This window comes from Lotus japonicus, chromosome 1, assembly GCF_012489685.1.
Source record: "Lotus japonicus ecotype B-129 chromosome 1, LjGifu_v1.2".
In the NCBI taxonomy this organism is placed as follows: domain Eukaryota; kingdom Viridiplantae; phylum Streptophyta; class Magnoliopsida; order Fabales; family Fabaceae; genus Lotus; species Lotus japonicus.
In genome coordinates, this window is record NC_080041.1 from 8,283,243 (window position 1) to 8,303,192 (window position 19,950).

The window sequence follows — 19,950 nt, forward strand, 5'->3', positions numbered from 1 at the left end:
TAAATAGTCACATTGGTCCCTGGATGTTCGCACCGACTTCAGAATCGTCCCTGGATGAATTTTATTAGGCTCGCGGTCCCCAGATGTGGCAAAAAATAGTCATATTAGTCCCTGACGTTAAAATCCCGTAACGTCCGTTAACCCAATTAATAAAAGTCAACATTATCTTTCTAATTTTCTTTCACTTTGATCCCTTTCTTCTTTCTTCCACCCTCTTCACCCCCTCCTTCCATCATTTTCACCAAAACCCACCCCATCATGCTTCAGAAACCCAGAACGTAATAGATGTTGTTGTAGTTGTTGTTAAAGAGAAGACAAGAAGCGTATCCATCGAGCACCGAGCTCTCAGTTCACTTCCATTCTTCGTTAAACTGAAGCTCCCAACTCATCTTTCTTGCTCCAAATTCAACTTCAGATTTCGTTTACTGGGTAATTTTCCTATCTGCTTCATTTCATTGTTAACTCTGTTCTATTATCTCAAATTCGATTCCTCCATTGCCTGTGTATGTTGCTTTTGCACTTTGTTTTCCTATTTGCACACCAGTTGTTTGTTCATTTGCCTAACTGGGAAAAGGGTTTTTTTTTCTGACCCATATTTGCTTCAGTGTCTCTTCAACATCAAATTTTAAAAATTGTTGAGGGCATGCTTGTTCCTTCTTTTTTTAGTGTTTAGGATTTGTGGCATTTTGAGTTTTATATACCCTTTTAGTTTTTTGAAGTTGATGATAATTGCTTTCGCTCGCATGTTTTTTCATGATAATTCTAGATTTGTTTGCAACTGGTTTGTCATAGGATGCAGATACCCAGTAGTGAGTTTACATTTTTATGTTCTGATGTTGGTTGGTGGGTGTTGTGTTTTCATACCTGTAATAATAGACTTTATCGATGGAATGATACTAGATTTTGATGTTATTGAGGTTGTTTCTGGTTGACCTGCAGAAGGGGAACCGTGAAAATAATATGAGCAAGTCTTCAATTGAATTGCTCCTATGGAAAGCCCTTTTCCCCCTTACTGAAACCAACAAGGAAAAGGGCTGATTCGCTACCTTCTTCCAGATGCTCAAGCTCCAGTGAAGCCAGCACAGTGACCAAAGTGAAAGAAAATGATGGGGGGTGGGTTTTGGTGAAAATGATGGAAGGAGGGGGTGAAGAGGGTGGAAGAAAGAAGAAAGGGACCAAAGTGAAAGAAAATTAGAAAGATAATGTTGACTTTTATTAATTGGGTTAACGAACGTTACGGGATTTTAACGTCAGGGACTAATATGACTATTTTTTGCCACATCTGGGGACCGCGAGCCTAATAAAATTCATCCAGGGACGATTCTGAAGTCGGTGCGAACATCCAGGGACCAATGTGACTATTTACCCGAAACGAATGCATAAACAAGTGTAAAAGGGATTGGAAGAATTTGGAGGTATCCACGTTGGATTTTTATTCATGTGGCAAAATGTGTATTATGTGTCGCTCACGTGTCGGCGCGCGCTTCACAATTCCTATATTATAATAGATTGATGACGTGTTGAACTCTTGTATATCCCTTGGTTTTCCAAGTCAGAATTTTTTTGTAAGAAAAAAGTGTAACTAAAGTAAAATTATTTTGAAATCTCTCATCTCCCTTGAATTAAATAAGAATTGGCCATTTTTCCTCATTCATTCTAAATCAAACATGACATTTATTAAAATCCCTCTTCTTCCCTTCACTCTCTTTTCCTTGCCTCCAATATTAAAATCTTTCCCCTCTACTTTGTTGAACCAAACACGCTCTTAAAGTTACGATATTTTCAAAAGTTTTGGAAGGAAATGAATGGATAGGGTAAAACAAAAACTTGTTGATTTTATATGGATTGAAAACATATTTAAACCTTCAATATGATTTACAAACTTAAATTTATGCTTTCAAAAAAACATTATTCAGAAAAAAATGAATTTTTTTTTCTGAATAATGTTATAAAGAAAATAAATTAGCAAAAAAGGGTGAAAAAAATTTTATTTAGTGAAATGGGGTAGTTTTGGACATGTAGGATGTAACGTGGATGATGTACCTTGAATTCGCAAGTTTTTTGCGAATTGTAGAGAATCTTTGCTGACAGACACCTTGAATTCCGTGCATGTGACAATTCGCAAAAAATATTGCAAATTCAATGTGTCTTTCAGCAAAGATTCTCTTCAATTCGCAAAAAAACTTGCGAGTTTAAGGACCTCATCCACGTCACATCCTACATGTCCAAAAGTACCCTATTTCGCTAAATAAAATTTTTGTCACCCGTTTTTGCTAATTAATTTTCTTTTTCACATTATTCAGAAAAAAAATTCACCAATAATTTTTCTTCGAATTTGCCAATATGCATCCGGAAAAATTGGACCAAAATTGCACAAATGAAAATTGACCGGTTAAAATTGTTAGTAAGAATCAAATTGACAAAGTCAAGTACAAATGTAACATTCTCTAGTGAGATTGACAAAGTTAAAAGCTAATAATGTCTACATAACATCCAATAGTTCACAGCCATAACCCATCTATTGTTCTTCATGTTCTTGAACCCTCCTTATAAAAGATGATGGGAGTGATTGCTCCTACAACAGAGATCACCTTTATATCTTTCCCTAGTAAATAACATGTACAATAATTGTAGACAAAGCTACTTTATAAGAATTGTCACTAAGAACATTATTTAGCTTTAAAGAATACAGGGCCTTCAAATGTTTACTTTACTTGTAAAGCTCTAATACCAAAAGTAAAGCTCAAATGACATGCAAATCAAGTTTCTGTTTTTTTTCTATAATTAAGATTTTCTGAAGGGGAAAAACAAAAGTATAGCAACATGCAACATTCCCAGTAAATCAAACAAGTCATCCCAGTATCCAAGTTACATAGAAGTTCTACCTTAGAAGCATCATCTACCATATATATGATCCTCCATTTACAATAACAAGTTGCAAATATCATCCCACCAACAGACATAAACCCAATCCAAAATTTCATTCTGTTAGGTTAAATTCTATGGCTTTAGATTTGCTTGGGACAACAAAAACTGAAAATAGCAAAACTGAGCTTTTTTCTGTTTTTGGCCATCAGTGGTTTAATATGTCTTATTTTGGGTTGAAAGCAACACAATCAAAATTAAAATAAGAGAGTTCAATATAGGTAACTCAAACCAAACATGAACTAACTGTCATCCAAACATGTTATTATTAGCAGCAAGATACACCTAATATAATTCCTGTCTTCTTTATCCATCAAAGCACTGATACTATTCTTATGTTTTCTCTATTCCTTTTCTCCCACTTTAACTGACACTTTTGCTGAATGTGTATGTAGGTCTCAATTGAAACAGTTTCACCTCCAATTGATGCATACAAAGTATACTTTTAACCTTAAGTGTAATGCATTTCTGATAAGAAGTTTATTCATGAATAGAATAAATCACAAGACATATTTTCTTCCACAATCCTTATATTACGAAAACAAGAATGGTTATAATCCTAAAACTTAAGTGATTATAAAATTGAATGTAGGCTTGTAGTAAGACTTTATAGAAGAGTACAAGAAAACTAGATACAAGAGAGTAAACTCTATCCTACATATGGCAACAAATATTAGCTTTTTTAGGAAGAGTCACCCTACTCTAAACAATGTCAAGCAAAATAGTTAATCTATATTATAGTGAGTAACACTAAACCCAAAAGTATCCACCACCGACAATAGTGATTAATCTCCTCGCTGCAGGTGCTTGTATTATTTATCTTCAGAGGCTGCTATCAGAAGACCGATTTGTTGCACGCAATTCTTATTATGAGATGTATGACCTGTCTCAGAACATATTTCTTGCCTACATTCTTTTATATGAGAACTCATAGAATTAGAAGTTGTGTCCTGAAAGAAGAATCCACACAACATATGATCAATTAAACGTTTTAATTGAGCTAGAGAAAATGATAGATTGAATACAAGAAATAAGCAAAAAAAAATAATATATCTATATATATAAGCACAAAAAGGAGGCTAAGAGGCACAAAACACAGAGAAATGTAACCAATAGTTTAAGAGACTAAGAACTGAACATAACATAATCACAAAAAGGAGGCATAGAGGCAAGAAAATGACCACATACATAACATAAAAGCACAAAGACAGAACAATGCAGCTGACAATTCCTTCCTTTTACTTTTGCTGCAGTTCTTGAACTGATTTTCAATGTTTATCCGAACGCACTCTATGTGTTTGATTAAAAGGAAAAATTTGTTGCTTTCATGTATAGTAAGATACAATTTACAAAAAAGAGCAATAGTAGATATAGAATAATAAAAAATGCAGATTCACACAGCAAAAAATTAAGGAGAAGACAGAGTATACGTACTTCTTCACTTAGCTTTAGCTTTTTCCCATGTTCAGTCTTTTCCCCTCTCCCTATTGTTCTAGGGTTTTGATACTGTGGATACAAGTCTGCTAGAATCTTACCACAGTAGTCACAAGACCTGTAACGAGATCATTGAAAATTACATGGAAGAATTAATAACATGATAACATAAATTTTTCCTCAAACCCTACAATCTCAGCAATTAATCCTGTTATCAAAATCTAACATTCGCAACAATCCTACTAATAGGATGTTAGGATCAGCTTCTCTTTATCCAGAATCAATTGTAATACCTAGAACCTACTCATAGAAACCACTTCCAAGAATTGATTTTGACTTTCAGAATCAATCTTAGAAGAATTTCCAAACATGCACTAATTTGATCAAGACCTTTTTTATATAATCAAATATCAATAACAACATCATACATAGAGATGTGTTTGTCCCTCTTTCCACAATATACAACTAACCTAATGAATAAGATAATCAAATGCTCAAAAAGTACTAGTGAAGCTGTGCCCTTTTTTTAATAATCAAACCAAAAACGAATAGAGACTAACAAATTGTTTGTCTAGTGATAAACAAGCTAGATCCCGATAAGGATTATGACATAAGTTCGAAGGAGAAAATCATCATCTATTGGGAGAGACCGTACAGATTTACACTCGTTAAGAAAAAAAACAGAGAAGAAAATATGAAATTACTTACATGACAATCACTTCAAATCTAGTTAGAGTTTCCCTGCAACAATGGTCACACCATGTCATCATCATGACTTCGTTATTAGTGCTAGAGGCTTAGAATGCTGTATAAATAGGGCTTCCTCCTTGGGAAGCAAGGAAACAAACACGCTTTTGACTTGGCATGTCCACATATATATATATATATATACCTGTTTAATAATTAGAGTTTAAGAGTAACACCATATCTTAATATAATCTTTAATTTAAATTAAAATCTTTTAAATCCATGATGCATATCTTTTTTAATGATCTTAAATAATATTAAGCACGCTATCTTATTTTCAAGCTTCAATATTGCCTTTTCTCCGGATACATTTGTTACACCATTCTCCTATATTTGCTAGATTTCCACTTTAATCTGCTAAATTTCCGGTGCTTAGGCTTATGAGCATTGTATGTGTCAATCGATGATAATAGAAAGAAAAAAAAATAGTTTCTTCCATAAGATTTTTTTTTTTGGTTATAATAGGAAAGTTTTCTTACATGCGAACGAATCATAACTGAGTTTACTAAAATCTCATATAATAGAATGCACAAAAAACCAATTCTTTTTATATAACTAAGGCTAAATTTTATAAAAAAAAATAAACATTTCTTATATTTTAAATTTTAAAAAATTAATAATATTTGTTGTGTCAATTATTTAGTAAAATTATTTGAATTAGAATTAAAGATTAGAATCTGAGAAAGAGAATAAAGAATTAAAATTTATTTAGAATAACCATTTAATTTTCAATTGTGACGACAAATTATGTTTAGCTATTGAATATAATTTAAATACTTTGATAGTAGAGGTATTAAAAAAAAATTAAATCATAAGAGTGAAATATAAATTAAAAATAAAAAATTTATTGGAAAAAATAGGATGATATTTCAGATTTGATTTATGAAAAGAAGAATTAGAATGAAAAAGTTTAAAAGTAAATTTACATAAATTTAGCTCACTTAGTGTAAGACCACCCCTCTCCTCAATCAATCAACTTACTTTTGATAATCTCTCGAACCCTTATTCGATCAATCTGTTTACAGAAACATCTCATCCCCTTTCCACAATGCTATAACTTGAAAAGGAAAACTGAGGTAGTCATGCTAGATAGGCTACAGTACACAATGTCTGATCCTTTTGGTTTCCGGTTTCCATACACACATCCAACACATCAACGAAAAGACAAGATTTTGCGACATTGATTCAAACGTGAACCAGCATTAATTTCAACGAAAACCCAAAGATACGCGTCGTCGAGAAACATCAAATCCCAATTCAAGACAGAATGCATGACCACCAAACTCATTAACACCTTGTGTGGTGTATCATGATATAAAATGAATATTTGTATACATGGTACAACAACCATCCTAATTAACCTACTTGTACAAACATAAGTATAGAACTAAGGTCTGCAAAGAACAAAGCAGGTGAGGGTCAATAAGCTACAACATGGAGTTTCTCGGCTAACATGCTTTGGAGAGTGTGCTCAGCACACATCCAAACATGCACTAGTGTCGAAAGTCTACTGCAGATGAGTGCATTTTCAATGGCTACTCTGCACTAACAACACAGACACCGCTGGATAACATTTTACATTAAAAAAAAAAAACCTGCAGTGCATCTTGTCTATATCTGCTTTTCCTAAATGACTTCCCACTCAGATATGGAAAAGTTGGAAGAAGAGGATTTTCCCTCTTCCCCCGTTTTTTCAGTAAAATCACCTGCATTTACAAAGTCAGGTAGTAACAACAGATATCACATTCTCTGCCTGACCCTTCTTCCATTTGAGTCACCACCATCTGAAAGTTGGCCCCACACACTCAGAGCTTTTTCCTCTGCGCTGCAACTACCATCGTCACAGCCAGCAACTGTCTTTAATATCTCTGGCAGCAGCCCCGGGTATTTTTCTTTCATATGCTCAAATCCATCTGACCTCATGACACCTGCAAAAAGTCCAGACAAAAAACCATCATATCAAGCATGAGAAAAGTTGAAGGAAAAGAAAATTATAATTTTCTATTACCGAAGTCAAAGATATTCATTTTACTGATATTGCCGCAATGTTTGGATTAGTAGAAAAGGGAAAGTGAGAAAATGAGAAAAGAGAGCTTCGAGAGAAATGAAGATTTCCTCGTTTGATTAGAAGTATAAAATAGAAAACAGAAACTTTTGGAAGTGAGACACGCCCAAAAAATTTCTTTCCACAATAAATGAGATTTCTGTGAAGAGAAGGACAGAACATCTCTCCTGTAGTGCATATTAGGATTGAGAATGTCATTTGCCTATCAATCATAGTACCTGGCTTTGACGTATATACCTAACTAAAATAGACAGGTATGTATGGGTGGAGCTATACCTCCCACTCAACGCACCATCTATAGACTTCTGCTATATTTAAGCGATTATTACACACATAAAGAGTGTGTTAAGAGAGCATGTTGCTAGCATTTGTCTAATACACAGAAATATTTTCCCATTGGACGGGGATGGTAGTACAAATCAAATGGCATCATAATACTCATCATAAATCATGCCATATTGCAGGTTAAGGGGGGGGGGGGGGGGGGGGTGGGGTGGGGTCAAAAGCATTGCACATAATTAGAGTGGAAGAGAACACATCTTATGGGAGAGATGCTGACACAGACAAGAAAGGACTAAGGAGATAATGCAATTGCAAATAGAGACATTTAGAGAACATGAAGATAATAACTAAATGACTCCAAATTTCATCAACTGCCAACTTAAGACTTCTGACATTATTAGTAATGAGGAAAGTGAAGCATCATTATTGTTGCTAACTTTCCCTTCAATGAAAAGCTTTGAAGGGCTTATTATACAAGTGGCATAATTTATTCACTGATAGTGTAAAACTTTTTACACATCTTAATTAATTCCTGAACAAATATGTCAAATCAGGTTTAGCTTGAATTAATCAATACTCTGAGACACAGACACTGAGTGCTTGTTAGCATAGCCATGATGTTATTGCTGTTATCCGTTATTTCTACTAGTTTAAATTTCTCCTAGAAAACTAGGTTAAATTTGGCGCATGAGAAACGGTAAGCCCAAGTGGACTTTCGTCAAAGCTTCCATACATTAGCTAACTCATGAATTCCGTTACTTGTTAGATGGGCAAGTTGATAAGGATGAATGTAAATTTGTACTTAATTGTCTTTACGCTTTAAGACCCTGAACCTACAATATACCTTTGGTCAAACCATGAGAAACGGTAAGCCCAAGTGGACTTTCGTCAAAGCTTCCATACATTAGCTAACTCATGAATTCCGTTACTTGTTAGATGGGCAAGTTGATAAGGATGAATGTAAATTTGTACTTAATTGTCTTTACGCTTTAAGACCCTGAACCTACAATATACCTTTGGTCAAACCATGCAAGTGATACAAATTAAGTGTACCTGCTAGATTCAAAGCAGCAAATTTCAGGCAAGCTGCTTTCAACTCTGTGGCATGGCAGTGGTCAGCCAAGGTTAAAATGCTGGTTACAGAATTCACACAAATGTCCTTGCAAAGACGGGACTCACACATCAGTCTAAGCCTTCCCAAGCCATACTTGTCAGCTGCAGCTAACAATTTCGCTGTCAATGTCTCAGAAACTAGAAAATCATTTGATGTGGTTGATGGAACCATGTCCAACTCTTCTGTAAGGGTATCCCTGTAGATGTAATGAAGTATGGCCTGTAAACAGTAAGAGGAAAATCAGGATATCTATCCTCCCTGGTTGTACTTGACCTCTTAACTACTACAGAATCTTTTTTATGTCAAGAAAAATAAAATCTAACAAGAAAAACCAGCAGAAAAGGTGCATATAACATTGATTAAATCCTAACCAAGCTTGATGCTATCAGGGAAAGAAAAATAAGAAATGAAGTGTGTTTACCTTAAAAACCTTTGGTTCTAAATCTGTTATAATAATCTCCTTTTCTTCCGCATCTAAACCATCAAAAAATTTAGATCGAAACTCTGGGGATCTAGCAGCCAAGACCACCTTATGAGCAGGGAACTTTTCCCCAGCTACATCAAAAGTAACATCTGGACCTTCCATATTATCCAACAGTGCGCCAAAGTGTGATCCCATATCAGATTCTGGGACATCAATTGAGTGACTCTGTGGGTGATCAATAGCGGAAACCACAACTCCAACTGTGCAGTTGATTTTCAAGCAATCATTCCTGAGGAAATCAGAGTTCTCAAGTAAAGACCGTCTGAAAAACCTCTTGTACCCCCTACAAGAACATATAAACAAGATCAACATTTCACAAATATCAACACATAAAAAAAGTACTTTTATATTGATCTAGCATTCATGGTCCATACAAGAACATCCTTTGCAATCCATTATCCATCCATATAGTCATATTTTGCACTCAACATAAGTATATCTAAGAACAAACCTTGTAATTGATATGGTGAATTTACATAAAAACTAGTAGAAAAGCCCGGGCAAGTAAATTTAAAACATTTAAGTTTGTTCTAGTTGGTGACAGGGTTGTTAATAGCGCGCCACAGTGGCGGAATAGTGCTATAGCGTAGCGCCCTGGGGTTCACCGCTACTACACTATTCACCGCTATTTGCCGCTATTTTCGCTATAACGCCGCAATAGCGCTCAGAATAGCATTTTTTGAGCTTGCCGCTGCACTATGGTATCCGCCATTAACAACCCTGGTTTGTGAGTCATAAAATCTGCAGCCAAATTTACAGGATGCCAGTATGCCACATCAATGATTACACAATCCAAATTTCACAAAACTGAATGAAATGACATCAGGCAATCAAAATTTGGATTCCAACCACAAACAAAAAACATAACAATACGATTACGCGGACCGCTAAGACAAATTACAGTGCCCTAAAGGATAATTAGTTTAGATAACATTAACAATGACATATTTCATTCTATGCATAAAAAATTCCCAATTACTCTTCACATTAATAGTGTGTTTCAGAAGCTAAATTCAAATCAATTACGAAAATTCCCAATCCGAAAACAACGATTCATGGATAAACTAAAACCACAAATGAACACAAAATTGAAATCAGAGAAAAACCCTTTATTACCACATGCTTCGCTTATACTTGAGGGTATAAGGACCGCTCTCAAGGGAACGATCGAAATGGCTATGAACCTTATGCTTCCCCTGACCACTCTGATCCATAAGCGTGAGCTCGAACAGTGCCCTGACATCGGTTCCCTCGCTTTCAAGCGCGATGAAGACGGAGACGTAGGCGGAATTGTCCTCGGGATTCTTCCCGTCGGGGTAGAAGTAGATCGCCCACTGGTACCCTCCGACGGTGAATACATCGCTTGCAATGTGCTTCCCTACTCCCATCCCCTTCGCCAGAGAGTAACCCTCGATCGCGAACTTGTGCGACCCGTTCACGGTGTGCGTCACTGACCTCGAGCTCGTCGGTAAAGCCAGCACCGCCGCTCTCTCCACCGTTCTGGCCATGGTTGTCGCCGGAGTTAACCGAATTTCATGCGAATTCGAAGGAAAATGGATTTCAATTTTTTGGGGATTTTTCTAGAGAGAGAAAGAGGGTAGAGAGAGAAAGAGAGAGAGTGGTGGTTTATAAAGACGACGATGCAGGTTTGACAGCAATGTGAAATGTCAATTCTGCCCCTGAGGTTTGTTTTAACTTGGAAACTAGTAGTAGTAAAACAGTAAAAGTGAATGGTAGTTGTCACGTGTTGTCAGAATAAGATGATGATGAAGTATGAGTCTTGGATCTTGCATTGTTTGATAGATTGGATAGTGGATGATAAGGTTTGAGGTTTTGAGGATCTTTCACCCAAATGTGAGAGTTGACATGTCTAGACTAGTAGTACTTTGATGTGTCTTTTTTTTTTTTGTCTAGTTGTGTACCTATATATTATAGGGTGGGCCTAATATGCACTAACAAAATGTGGTCCATGCTTTCTTGCCTCACCTAGATAAGCTCACAAGAAATGAGGTTTAAGGATATTTGCGTGAGGCCATGAACCATCTCTTAGCAATTTGTTTCATATATTAACTTGCGAACCTAGCCAAAGTGAGGTTGCAAATTACATTCAGCAGCTAAGAAAAGAGAGCATCCCCAATTTCTTCAATGAAGCCAAGCAAACAAGTCTCATTGGGATTCCGCAACAGACCTTCACAACCCATAACAAATGGATTTTTTTTTACAAACATAACAAAGTAATGGTACTATTTACTATTTATGTATATAGACATTTTAAAATGTAAAATCTATAAAAAAGAAAAGAGTCTAGTGGTAATGGACAATTATCATTTATGTGATGTATGTGGCTCAAATCTTGATGGAGTACATTTGTAACAATTTTCGTTCATATAATGTGTTAGCATAAAACATTTAAAAAATAGGATGGTCATGGCCCAAGTGAGCCACCCCACTAACTCGTTCGTTAGTTATATGAAAAATAAGTGATAAATGTGATATATGTTGTGATGTGACAAGGAGAGATAACCCCGTTTGAGAAACAATTTAATTAAGCGCTTATGGTCATAAGTTACATAAGCGCTTATTCACAAATTATTTTAAAAAATTTATTGAAATAAATTGAAAATAAACTATATATAACCATAAGCTGTTTTTCATAATCTATACTGAGTAACTTATGAAAATAAGCTCAAACAACTTATGATAGGTCATAACTATTTGTATAAGCTCTCCAAAACATTTACAGAAATGTTTATGCTATCAGATAAACTTATATAAACTCTTCCAAACGGGTTAACGACAAACAGGTTTCTAAAGTGAATGTCATATTTGTTCGGGGTAGATGTATCATTAAGTGTCAATTGTGAACCCTTGTTGATTAGCCAACCCTTGACACCGTGAAGGGACATCCCCGTCAGCGGTTTTTCCAAGCAGACACTGCTCTTAGCAGCTCCATAACAACAACAACAACAGTACCATCTGTCACACTCGACACGACGCGCCACCTCTCATCCATCACGAACAGTAACAACAACAACAATGATCTCTGTCCGTGAGGCTCTTCAAAGTGTCCTAAACGCCACAAAATCTCTCCCTCCAATCACCGTGCCCCTCCACGACGCCCTTGGCAAGGTTCTAGCCCAAAATATTCACGCCCCTGATCCTCTTCCTCCGTACCCCGCTTCTCTCAAGGTAACCAACCCTCCATTTCCTTCACTTCATTGCCCTTAACTTTTGTCATTTTTAACTTATCAACGATGCAGGATGGTTATGCGGTGGTGGCTGCTGATGGGCCTGGCGAATACCCCGTCATTGCTGAATCCAGAGCCGGCGATGATGCTCTTGGTGTCACCCTCACCCCTGGAACCGTCGCCTATGTTACCACCGGAGGTTTTTCCCGTTGCCCTTTTCTTGATAATTGTATATCATCAACCATGCATGCCGGGGATGTGTAGCTCACATGGTTGAGCTAAGGGTAATTGAAGGTGAAGGGTCAGGATTCGAACTCTGAGGAAAGATAATTTGTACTAATTTACTAACAACTAACATTTTGCTATAAAAAAATAACATGCTTTTTTTTTAGTTTTATTCTTCTAATTAGTCTTTGTATTTCTTAAAGTGAACACCTTTTGTGAAATTTAGTAGTGTTGGAGTGGAATTATTGGGATGTGCTTGAATATTGTGTTCAATTTGGGGTCAAGGTTGAGCTGGGTTTGGTTTGGTTTTAGCTTCTGATGTTTTGTTCTTCTATTGGCTCAGGGCCTATACCTGATGGTGCTGATGCGGTTGTTCAGGTTGAGGATACTGAACAAGTGAAAACGGCTCCGGACGAGCCTATGCGGGTCAGAATACTGGTGAAAACCACCCAAGGCAATGATATACGCCCAGTGGTATGTATGTGTGTTATTGTTCTCACTCACTTCTCTAGAGTACTAAGGGGCTGTTTGATTACCGTTTTCAAAACCTGTTTGTTTTCGAAAACAGTTCTCAATTTCAGTTTTTAAAACTAAAATACCAGAAGAGCGAAAAGATGTTTTCTCTAGAGTACTAAGGGGCTGGTTGATTGCAATTTTTTAATGTTGGAAAACAGTTTTCAAACAATTTCTAAAAACAGTTTTCAAAAACTGCAATCAAACAGACCCTAATTCTCTTGATGAGAGTATTCACTATATAACTAGAACTAGCACACATACATTGTTTGATGATTGTTGTACTTGTACCGCAATGATAAGCCTTTCCGTACTAACTACTTACTACTTAGGCAAGCGAGCAAGATTTGGGTGTGGGGTTGGATTGGAGGTTGTGAAACTCTTGAATGGCCCATATAAAATTGGTATACAAACACATATAAATGGGTCTTTTTTCTGTCGGCAAGCTCCATGATCATATCTGACTATTTTACTGGGGCATCAAACTTGACACTGGTTCATTACTGATTAGTTTTAAGATATCCTTTATGTGTTTTAAAATTTTGAAGCTTTGGTGTTCTGTTTGCTATATGATTTTGTAGTTCATCCAAAAGTATTCATGGACAGGGGGTAGATATTGAGAAAGATGCAGTAGTCTTAACAGCTGGCGAAAGATTAGGCGCTTCAGAGATTGGCTTGCTTGCTACAGTTGGGGTGACGATGGTGAAGGTAATTTTTTAGAGTGTGCCGTGAATCTGGAATCTGAGCAAGCTTCTCCCCATAATGAATGACACATGATTTATTTTTAGTTCGAATCCTTGCGTGCATGTGCGGATGTGCTCTTTCATATTTTTGTGTTTCGCTATTGATATCTGTAATGATGTCAAATGATGTTTTGATGCAGGTGTATCCTACTCCAACTGTTGCTGTTCTTTCCACTGGAGATGAGCTTGTAGAGCCAACTACCGGGCACCTGAGTCGTGGTCAGGTATTGTTATGGAGGAGTAGGACTTTTGAGATGGGTTCAAAAAATTTATGTGAATACGCTTAGCAGGGACAATAATGTTACAGTTATTAAAACTTAGATTTGGCAGCTGGTGGCTAGACTTGACTAAAGTTCTAAGTCACCTTCAGGACTTAGTCTTAACGAGAATGTCAATTTGTAGATATTCTTTAATAGATCATTACCTTCTGATGTGTGTTTGGTGTTCATCATGGCCTTTTGGACAGCCTTTATTTTTGGCTGCCAATACTTTTTGGATCAAACAATAATGTCATAATATTTCAGCCAGATTACTCAATCATTTTCTGAATCAACCTAGAGATATTACGGACATTAGTTTGGCCACTTGCTCTTATTTTAACATTAGCCGTATGCCGACTGATAAGGGTTCAACTAACCATATGAATTTTATAGTGATGATTGTTAGTATGTACATGTAACTATACTGCTCAATCAGCTCAGCCGATGGTGAGCGTTTGAGGCTTAAAGAGTTATGACACTTGCTTCCTAATAATTTTTTATTTATTTAAACTGCTTACAAAGTATATATATATATATATATATATATATATATATATATATATATATATATATATCTTTTTTTTTTTTTTTTGAAGAACATAGCACTTGTCTTTGTTTTACCACATTATTCAACTACCCCTTCGTGGGCTATCTGTTTGGATTTGTGCTGGAGTTGACCAGAGTTGCTTGATAATTGTGATTTGTGACTAAAATGAATATAAGCTGATATGAATCCTATGCAGATTAGGGACTCTAATCGCTCCATGCTGCTGGCAGCTCTAGCACAGCATCAGTGCAAAGTTCTGGACCTTGGTATTGCTAAGGATGATGAAGAATATCAAGGAGGGGTCTTGGATAAGGCTTTTGCGTCTGGAATTAATATTCTTCTAACTTCAGGGGGTGTTTCAATGGGAGACAAAGATTTTATCAAGCCTTTGCTTGAAAAGCGAGGAAAAGTACATTTCAGTAAGGTTATGTCATTACTTTTATTTGATTCTTATCAGTTATCATGACGTTCTGTATAAAATGGGCCATGGATTCAATATGCATTTTGTATTTGCTTTAGTGGAAGAAATAGTTAGAAATAAAGATTTTGATAATGCTTTGGTGAGTGTGGTTTTATAAATCATGTTATATTAATTTAGGAATGATCTATCTTTCAGGTGTCTATGAAACCTGGCAAGCCATGTACATTTGCAGAGATCGACTTTCAATCAACAGATAGTAAAATTCTAGCTTTTGCGCTACCTGGAAATCCTGTTAGCTCTTTAGTTTGTTTCCATCTTTATGTGGTCCCTGCGATACGCCAGCTTGCAGGGTGGACAAATCCTCATCATCTGAGGTTACATAAACTACTGAAGTGAAATTACTTTTATGATGGTCAGTTTTCTGTCTGTCTCTTTGCTAATTTCTTTCTTGCGCAGGGTACATGCTCGGCTTCAACGGCCCATAAAAACAGATCCATTCAGAGCAGAATATCATCGCGCCACTATTATATGGACTGACAATGATGGGACAGGAAGTCCTGGGTGAGTTGTTTAACTTAAATTATTTTGCGTGATCTGAGTCTAGAAGAATCTACATTCAAATATGTTCTCTTTATGGCACACTTTTTTGTTGTTGGGGGGGGGGGGGGTGCGCTTCTTGTTTCACAGAGACTTAGTTTTTACTTTTTATATTTGATCTGGTCTCTATAATGAATGAGCTTCATTTGCTGTCCACAAATTTCAGCTTTGTTGCTCAGAGCACTGGTCATCAGAGGAGCAGTCGACTACTTAGTATGAAGTCAGCTAATGCCTTGCTGGAGTTTCCAGCAACAGGCGATGTACTTTCTGCTGGGACCCCTGTCTCAGCCATCATAATTTCTGACCTTACACCCATGGCTTTTGATGAGAATCTTATGTCACCAGACTCAGCCTCTGCTTTTCCAGGAATTAAATCGCATAAAGTAACTACTGCTTCTTCTGAGGATGCTGAATTCAGAGTGGCTATTCTTACAGTGAGTGATACTGTTGCTATGGGGGCCGGCCCAGATCGAAGGTATTGATATTCATTTTATATTTATATGGGTGTATGCCAAAAAAGAGTCATACATAGAGCAGAAAATCAGGACTAAAGCATTCTTATAGCCTTTTTGGATTTGATTGTTAAACAAGCAGAGATTTTAATTGGTTTTTGAGGCATGCTACCAATTTTATTATGGATATTTTTCTAACTAGAACAATATTTCTTACAGTTCTAGGTGAAGCAGCTTATAATGAAATCTTGCAAAACAGATATTTCCCAGTACACACTCTTTTTTATTTATGAAACTGCTACATCACAAGATTATGGAAATGTTAAATAAGATATTGGCCATATTCAATATATTTATTCTTGTCCAACAAAGCTAACGAGAAGTTTTTGTTGTTAATAGAGTGCATGTAGTGCACTCTTTCAAACCATAAAAAAAATATTTCTATGGTTGCTAAAGGAGTGGAACAATGTAGCATTTGTTTTCATTAAAGCTGGATCTGGATTGGTATCTCATCTGCAACAGCATTTGTTTGTTGTTAGAAGAGTTAATATCAACCAATATTGTCATAATTGTAACCTGTCCTCTTCCCAGTTGGATAAGGTTGAATGGCATCTAGATACACCTCTTTGAATCGTTATTTTAAAGAGGTCACAAAGTTGATGCCAAACTAAAGAGCAAACTTGACATTAGCCAATGCCAAAAGAGGCATTGGATGTACTGAGTGTTCTGCAACAGTCTCATAGTTTTGTGAGTTTGAAAATAAGAAATTCTGTTTTGATTCTTCTGTTTTAGGTGTGGATCTATTGTAGTGTAATGTGTTCTATTGACTGCAGAGTGCAGAACTCAGCCTTATCTACACTAAACAGGCTGAGGCTTCATGTTATTAAATTTCCACACATCCTATGTATAACACCTGTGGTTTATCGGCATTTTATAGATGGAAATCGGATTGTACTTTCAGAAAAAAAATTGACTTAGCAAGTTTCTTAGGCACTGAAAACTTTCTCCCAGTCATCCTTAGGGTTAGGCATTCTTCCTTCTAATTCTGTACTCATGCCTGTTACGACTTGATTTCAATTTGTAGCCTTGTATGCTGGAACTCTTGGTTTCAAGTTGAGTTCTAATAAATTCCTCTTAGAGCTGAGTCTTGTCCATTGATCGTGGGCATATATTGAAATGAAGTTCCTCTCTAAATCTCTCCTAACCAATGTAAATGGAATATAATGGATAGTTGTCCATACATTATAGAAAAATGACTGTAAGTTGTTGTTAGTATATTTCCCTTTTGTGACATGATAGTATTTTGATTGGAACGGTCATAAACTTGACGATAAATCAGGAGCTTTTCAGAGTGAAAAAATTGATGTCAATTTGTGTATGGTTGCCGATGTCTTAAAAGCCTAACTGGATATTGATCTGGCAAGATCTCTAGGTCACAGTTTGATTTGTTCAACTGGTTAAATATGCTAAAATCATGATTGAACCAGACAATATGATAAGGTGTAATCGGACCGGAGATATAGCTGTTTTATGGTTTGATTGGTTCAACCTGGCTGTTTGAGCTGGTTTTTAAAACATTGGTACCAGCATCAAATTGCGCCGACTCCTTTATAATTGAACAGTGGTCCCAGGGCAGTTTCTGTTATTAATTCTTCTTCAAAGAGGCTAGGAGGAGCAAGAGTTGTAGAAACTGCTGTGGTTCCAGATAATGTGGCAAAAATTCAGAACATTCTGAGAAGATGGAGCGATATTGAACAGATGGATTTTATAATTACTCTGGGTACATTTCTATCTGACTTGTCAGTTTCTCTGAAAATGTTGAAAAGCTGTTGTCATGTTTAGTTGACTTCCTTTTTGTTTTCGTTTCGCCAATCAAGGCGGGACTGGCTTTACCTCACGAGATGTAACACCAGAAGCTACAAAAGAGTTGATTGAGAAAGAAACACCTGGTCTTCTGCATGTAATGATGCAAGAGAGTTTAAAGGTATGGACTGTTGTGCTTATGTCAGTCAGATTATTAATTCTAGTTATGTCTTTTGTTTTTTGTAATTTGTCATTTCCTTAACTTCTTTTGGTTCGTTTCATATCTGTTATTTTTCCAAATCATTGTTCAAAAGAACTCCACCAAATGGATTTGTCGGGCTGCTCATTTAGCCATCCGTTTTTGCCATTATGGCTTTGTGACTTCTTACATCATAAAAAGAAGCCTATATATTAAGAGTAATATTACTTTTTCAAAATTTTATTTGTGAGCTCGTTGCATAACATTTCCTTGGAAGAGAAGCAATTTGAAACACATTCATTTGATAACAAAGCAAAAAGACGAGTTTGTCAGGAGCTTGGATATAAAAGTTTATGAAAGCCTCAAACTTGTACTTATTTTATGTTTAAAGAAAGATCAATTTTTTTATTTTTATTTTTGTCTTTATTATGTTTTAATGATGCAATTTTGCATATGCTTAATTATGTTGATACCGTATGCATTCTCAGGTATGTTCAAATCTGTTTTTAATAATTTCTAAAAGGCATAGTTAATCATTTGTTGAACTGTTTCCAATCAATCAGAATTCTGAAGTGTCTCTATTATTCGTTTCTATGCATAAATAGGTGACCCCATCTGCAATGCTCTCACGCTCTGCAGCTGGAATCAGAGGTTCAACCTTGGTAAGGAGAAAATGCCAACTTTATTGACATCTGCTTTAAAAGTATAATGTGTGGAAGCTGAGTTTTGGCTCCCCATGGTTTTCCCCCTTCTTTTTATTGTTACCATTGGTACTGTTTTGCCGCTATATCTTTCAAGAGAGCTAGCAACACTCAATCCAACACTCTTTTCAACACTCATTTATTGGTTGAAATTCATGTGGATCTCACTAAATTGGAGATTGTTTGAAAGAGAGTGTTAAAGTAGTGTTGTTAGCATTTTTCATCTTTTTATGCATCTTGCAGATTTTCTTTACAGAAATTTGGTATTTCATGGTAACTTCATATAAGAAAGTAAATATCAGTCATCCTGTCTTCCTCTGCTTCCCACCTTATAGAACACAATATTTCGGGGTAAATTTGGATTAAGTGAACCTCAAATGTCTTAGTTGAAACACTGCACTGCTGTATCATATCTAGTTAGGAAGTCTCGCATTAATTGATTATTGCTGTAAATAGTACACCCTGAATCTTACATATTATTTGTCTTCTAGATTTGTGTTTACTGGCTAAGTTATTGTCCTAAATTTCTTGATATTCAGATCATTAACATGCCGGGAAACCCGAATGCTGTTGCGGAGTGTATGGAGGCTTTATTACCAGCCCTTAAGCATGGTCTAAAGCAGCTCAGGGGAGACAAGAGAGAAAAACATCCTCGTCACGTTCCTCATGCTGAAACAGTTCCTACAGATGCTTGGGAACAGAGTTATATGTCAGCCAGTGGTGGTGGTTCTGAGGTTTCTTGTTCCTGTTGCAAGTAAAGTTAATTATATTTTCCCATTTGCCCTTTTGCCTCCATGTATCTTTATAGAGAATATGGGATGGGATGAAATGAAATGGAATGAAATAAAATTATTTCAGTTTTGAATTATTTATGGGGAGGTTTTGGATAGAATAAAATAGAATGAACTTGTTTTGTTTCGCTCCATTTTATTCATCTCCATCCATCAATCTAATCATAAAAAGAAAAAAAAAAACTAGAAGAAATGAATGCACCAGAAATTGTACATGTTTTCTCATCAGAAATTATACTGAGGTTAATTTTGATGTACTAATAGTGTTAAAAAATACTATGTCATCCAATGATATGACACATTTAGGTAAGCTTGAGAACTTTTGTATTGTCATACTCATAAATCATGTGATCTAAATTGAATTTGTTATATTTTCTCTTTGGATAGTAAAATTTATGCTCATTTGCTTCTCTTGTACCACTGCATATTTATAGAGGGAGAGAGTCATTAGATGAAGTA

General features: G+C 36.0%; 3 protein-coding genes and 1 long non-coding RNA gene across 6 annotated transcripts; 2 read left to right on the top strand and 2 right to left on the bottom strand.

Annotated features, from left to right (window-relative positions):
- Positions 1–242: 242 nt before the first annotated feature.
- On the top strand, positions 243–1,650 carry LOC130733403 (uncharacterized). The gene is made up of 2 exons (XR_009017461.1): positions 243–429; positions 940–1,650. It is a non-coding gene; the product is annotated as an uncharacterized LOC130733403 (long non-coding RNA).
- Positions 1,651–3,368: 1,718 nt separating this feature from the next.
- Positions 3,369–5,201, bottom strand: LOC130733404 (uncharacterized). Its single transcript, XM_057585560.1, has 3 exons — positions 5,068–5,201; positions 4,360–4,477; positions 3,369–3,875 (listed from the first exon to the last, which is right to left on the bottom strand). The coding sequence occupies exons 1-3, from the start codon at positions 5,130–5,132 to the stop codon at positions 3,738–3,740; spliced, it is 321 nt and encodes a 106-aa protein (XP_057441543.1). The 5' UTR covers positions 5,133–5,201; the 3' UTR covers positions 3,369–3,737.
- A 1,177-nt stretch (positions 5,202–6,378) lies between these two features.
- On the bottom strand, positions 6,379–10,776 carry LOC130733407 (BTB/POZ and MATH domain-containing protein 4-like). The gene is made up of 4 exons (XM_057585564.1): positions 10,168–10,776; positions 8,989–9,334; positions 8,507–8,786; positions 6,379–7,034 (listed from the first exon to the last, which is right to left on the bottom strand). The coding sequence occupies exons 1-4, from the start codon at positions 10,557–10,559 to the stop codon at positions 6,847–6,849; spliced, it is 1,206 nt and encodes a 401-aa protein (XP_057441547.1). The 5' UTR covers positions 10,560–10,776; the 3' UTR covers positions 6,379–6,846.
- A 1,121-nt stretch (positions 10,777–11,897) lies between these two features.
- Positions 11,898–19,893, top strand: LOC130733405 (molybdopterin biosynthesis protein CNX1). 3 transcript variants are annotated; one of them, XM_057585562.1, is made up of 13 exons: positions 11,898–12,240; positions 12,312–12,438; positions 12,808–12,938; positions 13,584–13,685; positions 13,861–13,944; positions 14,724–14,951; positions 15,144–15,322; positions 15,405–15,509; positions 15,712–16,020; positions 17,629–17,777; positions 17,875–17,981; positions 18,605–18,661; positions 19,240–19,893. In XM_057585562.1, exons 1-13 carry the CDS (start codon positions 12,088–12,090, stop codon positions 19,456–19,458), a joined length of 1,950 nt encoding a protein of 649 aa, XP_057441545.1. In that variant the 5' UTR covers positions 11,898–12,087; the 3' UTR covers positions 19,459–19,893. The 3 variants fall into 3 exon arrangements, with proteins under 3 accessions (XP_057441545.1, XP_057441544.1, XP_057441546.1); XM_057585561.1 differs by having other exon boundaries at positions 11,899–12,240; positions 17,620–17,777; XM_057585563.1 differs by lacking the exon at positions 11,898–12,240 and having other exon boundaries at positions 13,559–13,685; positions 17,620–17,777.
- Positions 19,894–19,950: the final 57 nt, after the last annotated feature.

What these genes read in the sequence shown, in the direction of transcription:
- LOC130733405 (XM_057585561.1), top strand. Translation starts at nt 12,088, where the DNA reads ATGATCTCTGTCCGTGAGGCTCTTCAAAGTGTCCTAAACGCCACAAAA. An exon ending in ACAAATCCTCATCATCTGAG is followed by an intron (nt 15,323 to 15,404) that starts GTTACATAAACT and finishes TTTCTTGCGCAG; the next exon opens with GGTACATGCTCGGCTTCAAC. An exon ending in GAATCAGAGGTTCAACCTTG is followed by an intron (nt 18,662 to 19,239) that starts GTAAGGAGAAAA and finishes CTTGATATTCAG; the next exon opens with ATCATTAACATGCCGGGAAA.
- LOC130733407 (XM_057585564.1), bottom strand. Translation starts at nt 10,559, where the DNA reads ATGGCCAGAACGGTGGAGAGAGCGGCGGTGCTGGCTTTACCGACGAGC. An exon ending in TAGAACCAAAGGTTTTTAAG is followed by an intron (nt 8,787 to 8,988) that starts GTAAACACACTT and finishes TACTGTTTACAG; the next exon opens with GCCATACTTCATTACATCTA. An exon ending in TGCTGCTTTGAATCTAGCAG is followed by an intron (nt 7,035 to 8,506) that starts GTACACTTAATT and finishes GACTTTTTGCAG; the next exon opens with GTGTCATGAGGTCAGATGGA.
- LOC130733404 (XM_057585560.1), bottom strand. Translation starts at nt 5,132, where the DNA reads ATGATGATGACATGGTGTGACCATTGTTGCAGGGAAACTCTAACTAGA. An exon ending in AGATTTGAAGTGATTGTCAT is followed by an intron (nt 4,478 to 5,067) that starts GTAAGTAATTTC and finishes ATCTCGTTACAG; the next exon opens with GTCTTGTGACTACTGTGGTA. An exon ending in AGCTAAAGCTAAGTGAAGAA is followed by an intron (nt 3,876 to 4,359) that starts GTACGTATACTC and finishes TTCTTCTTTCAG; the next exon opens with GACACAACTTCTAATTCTAT.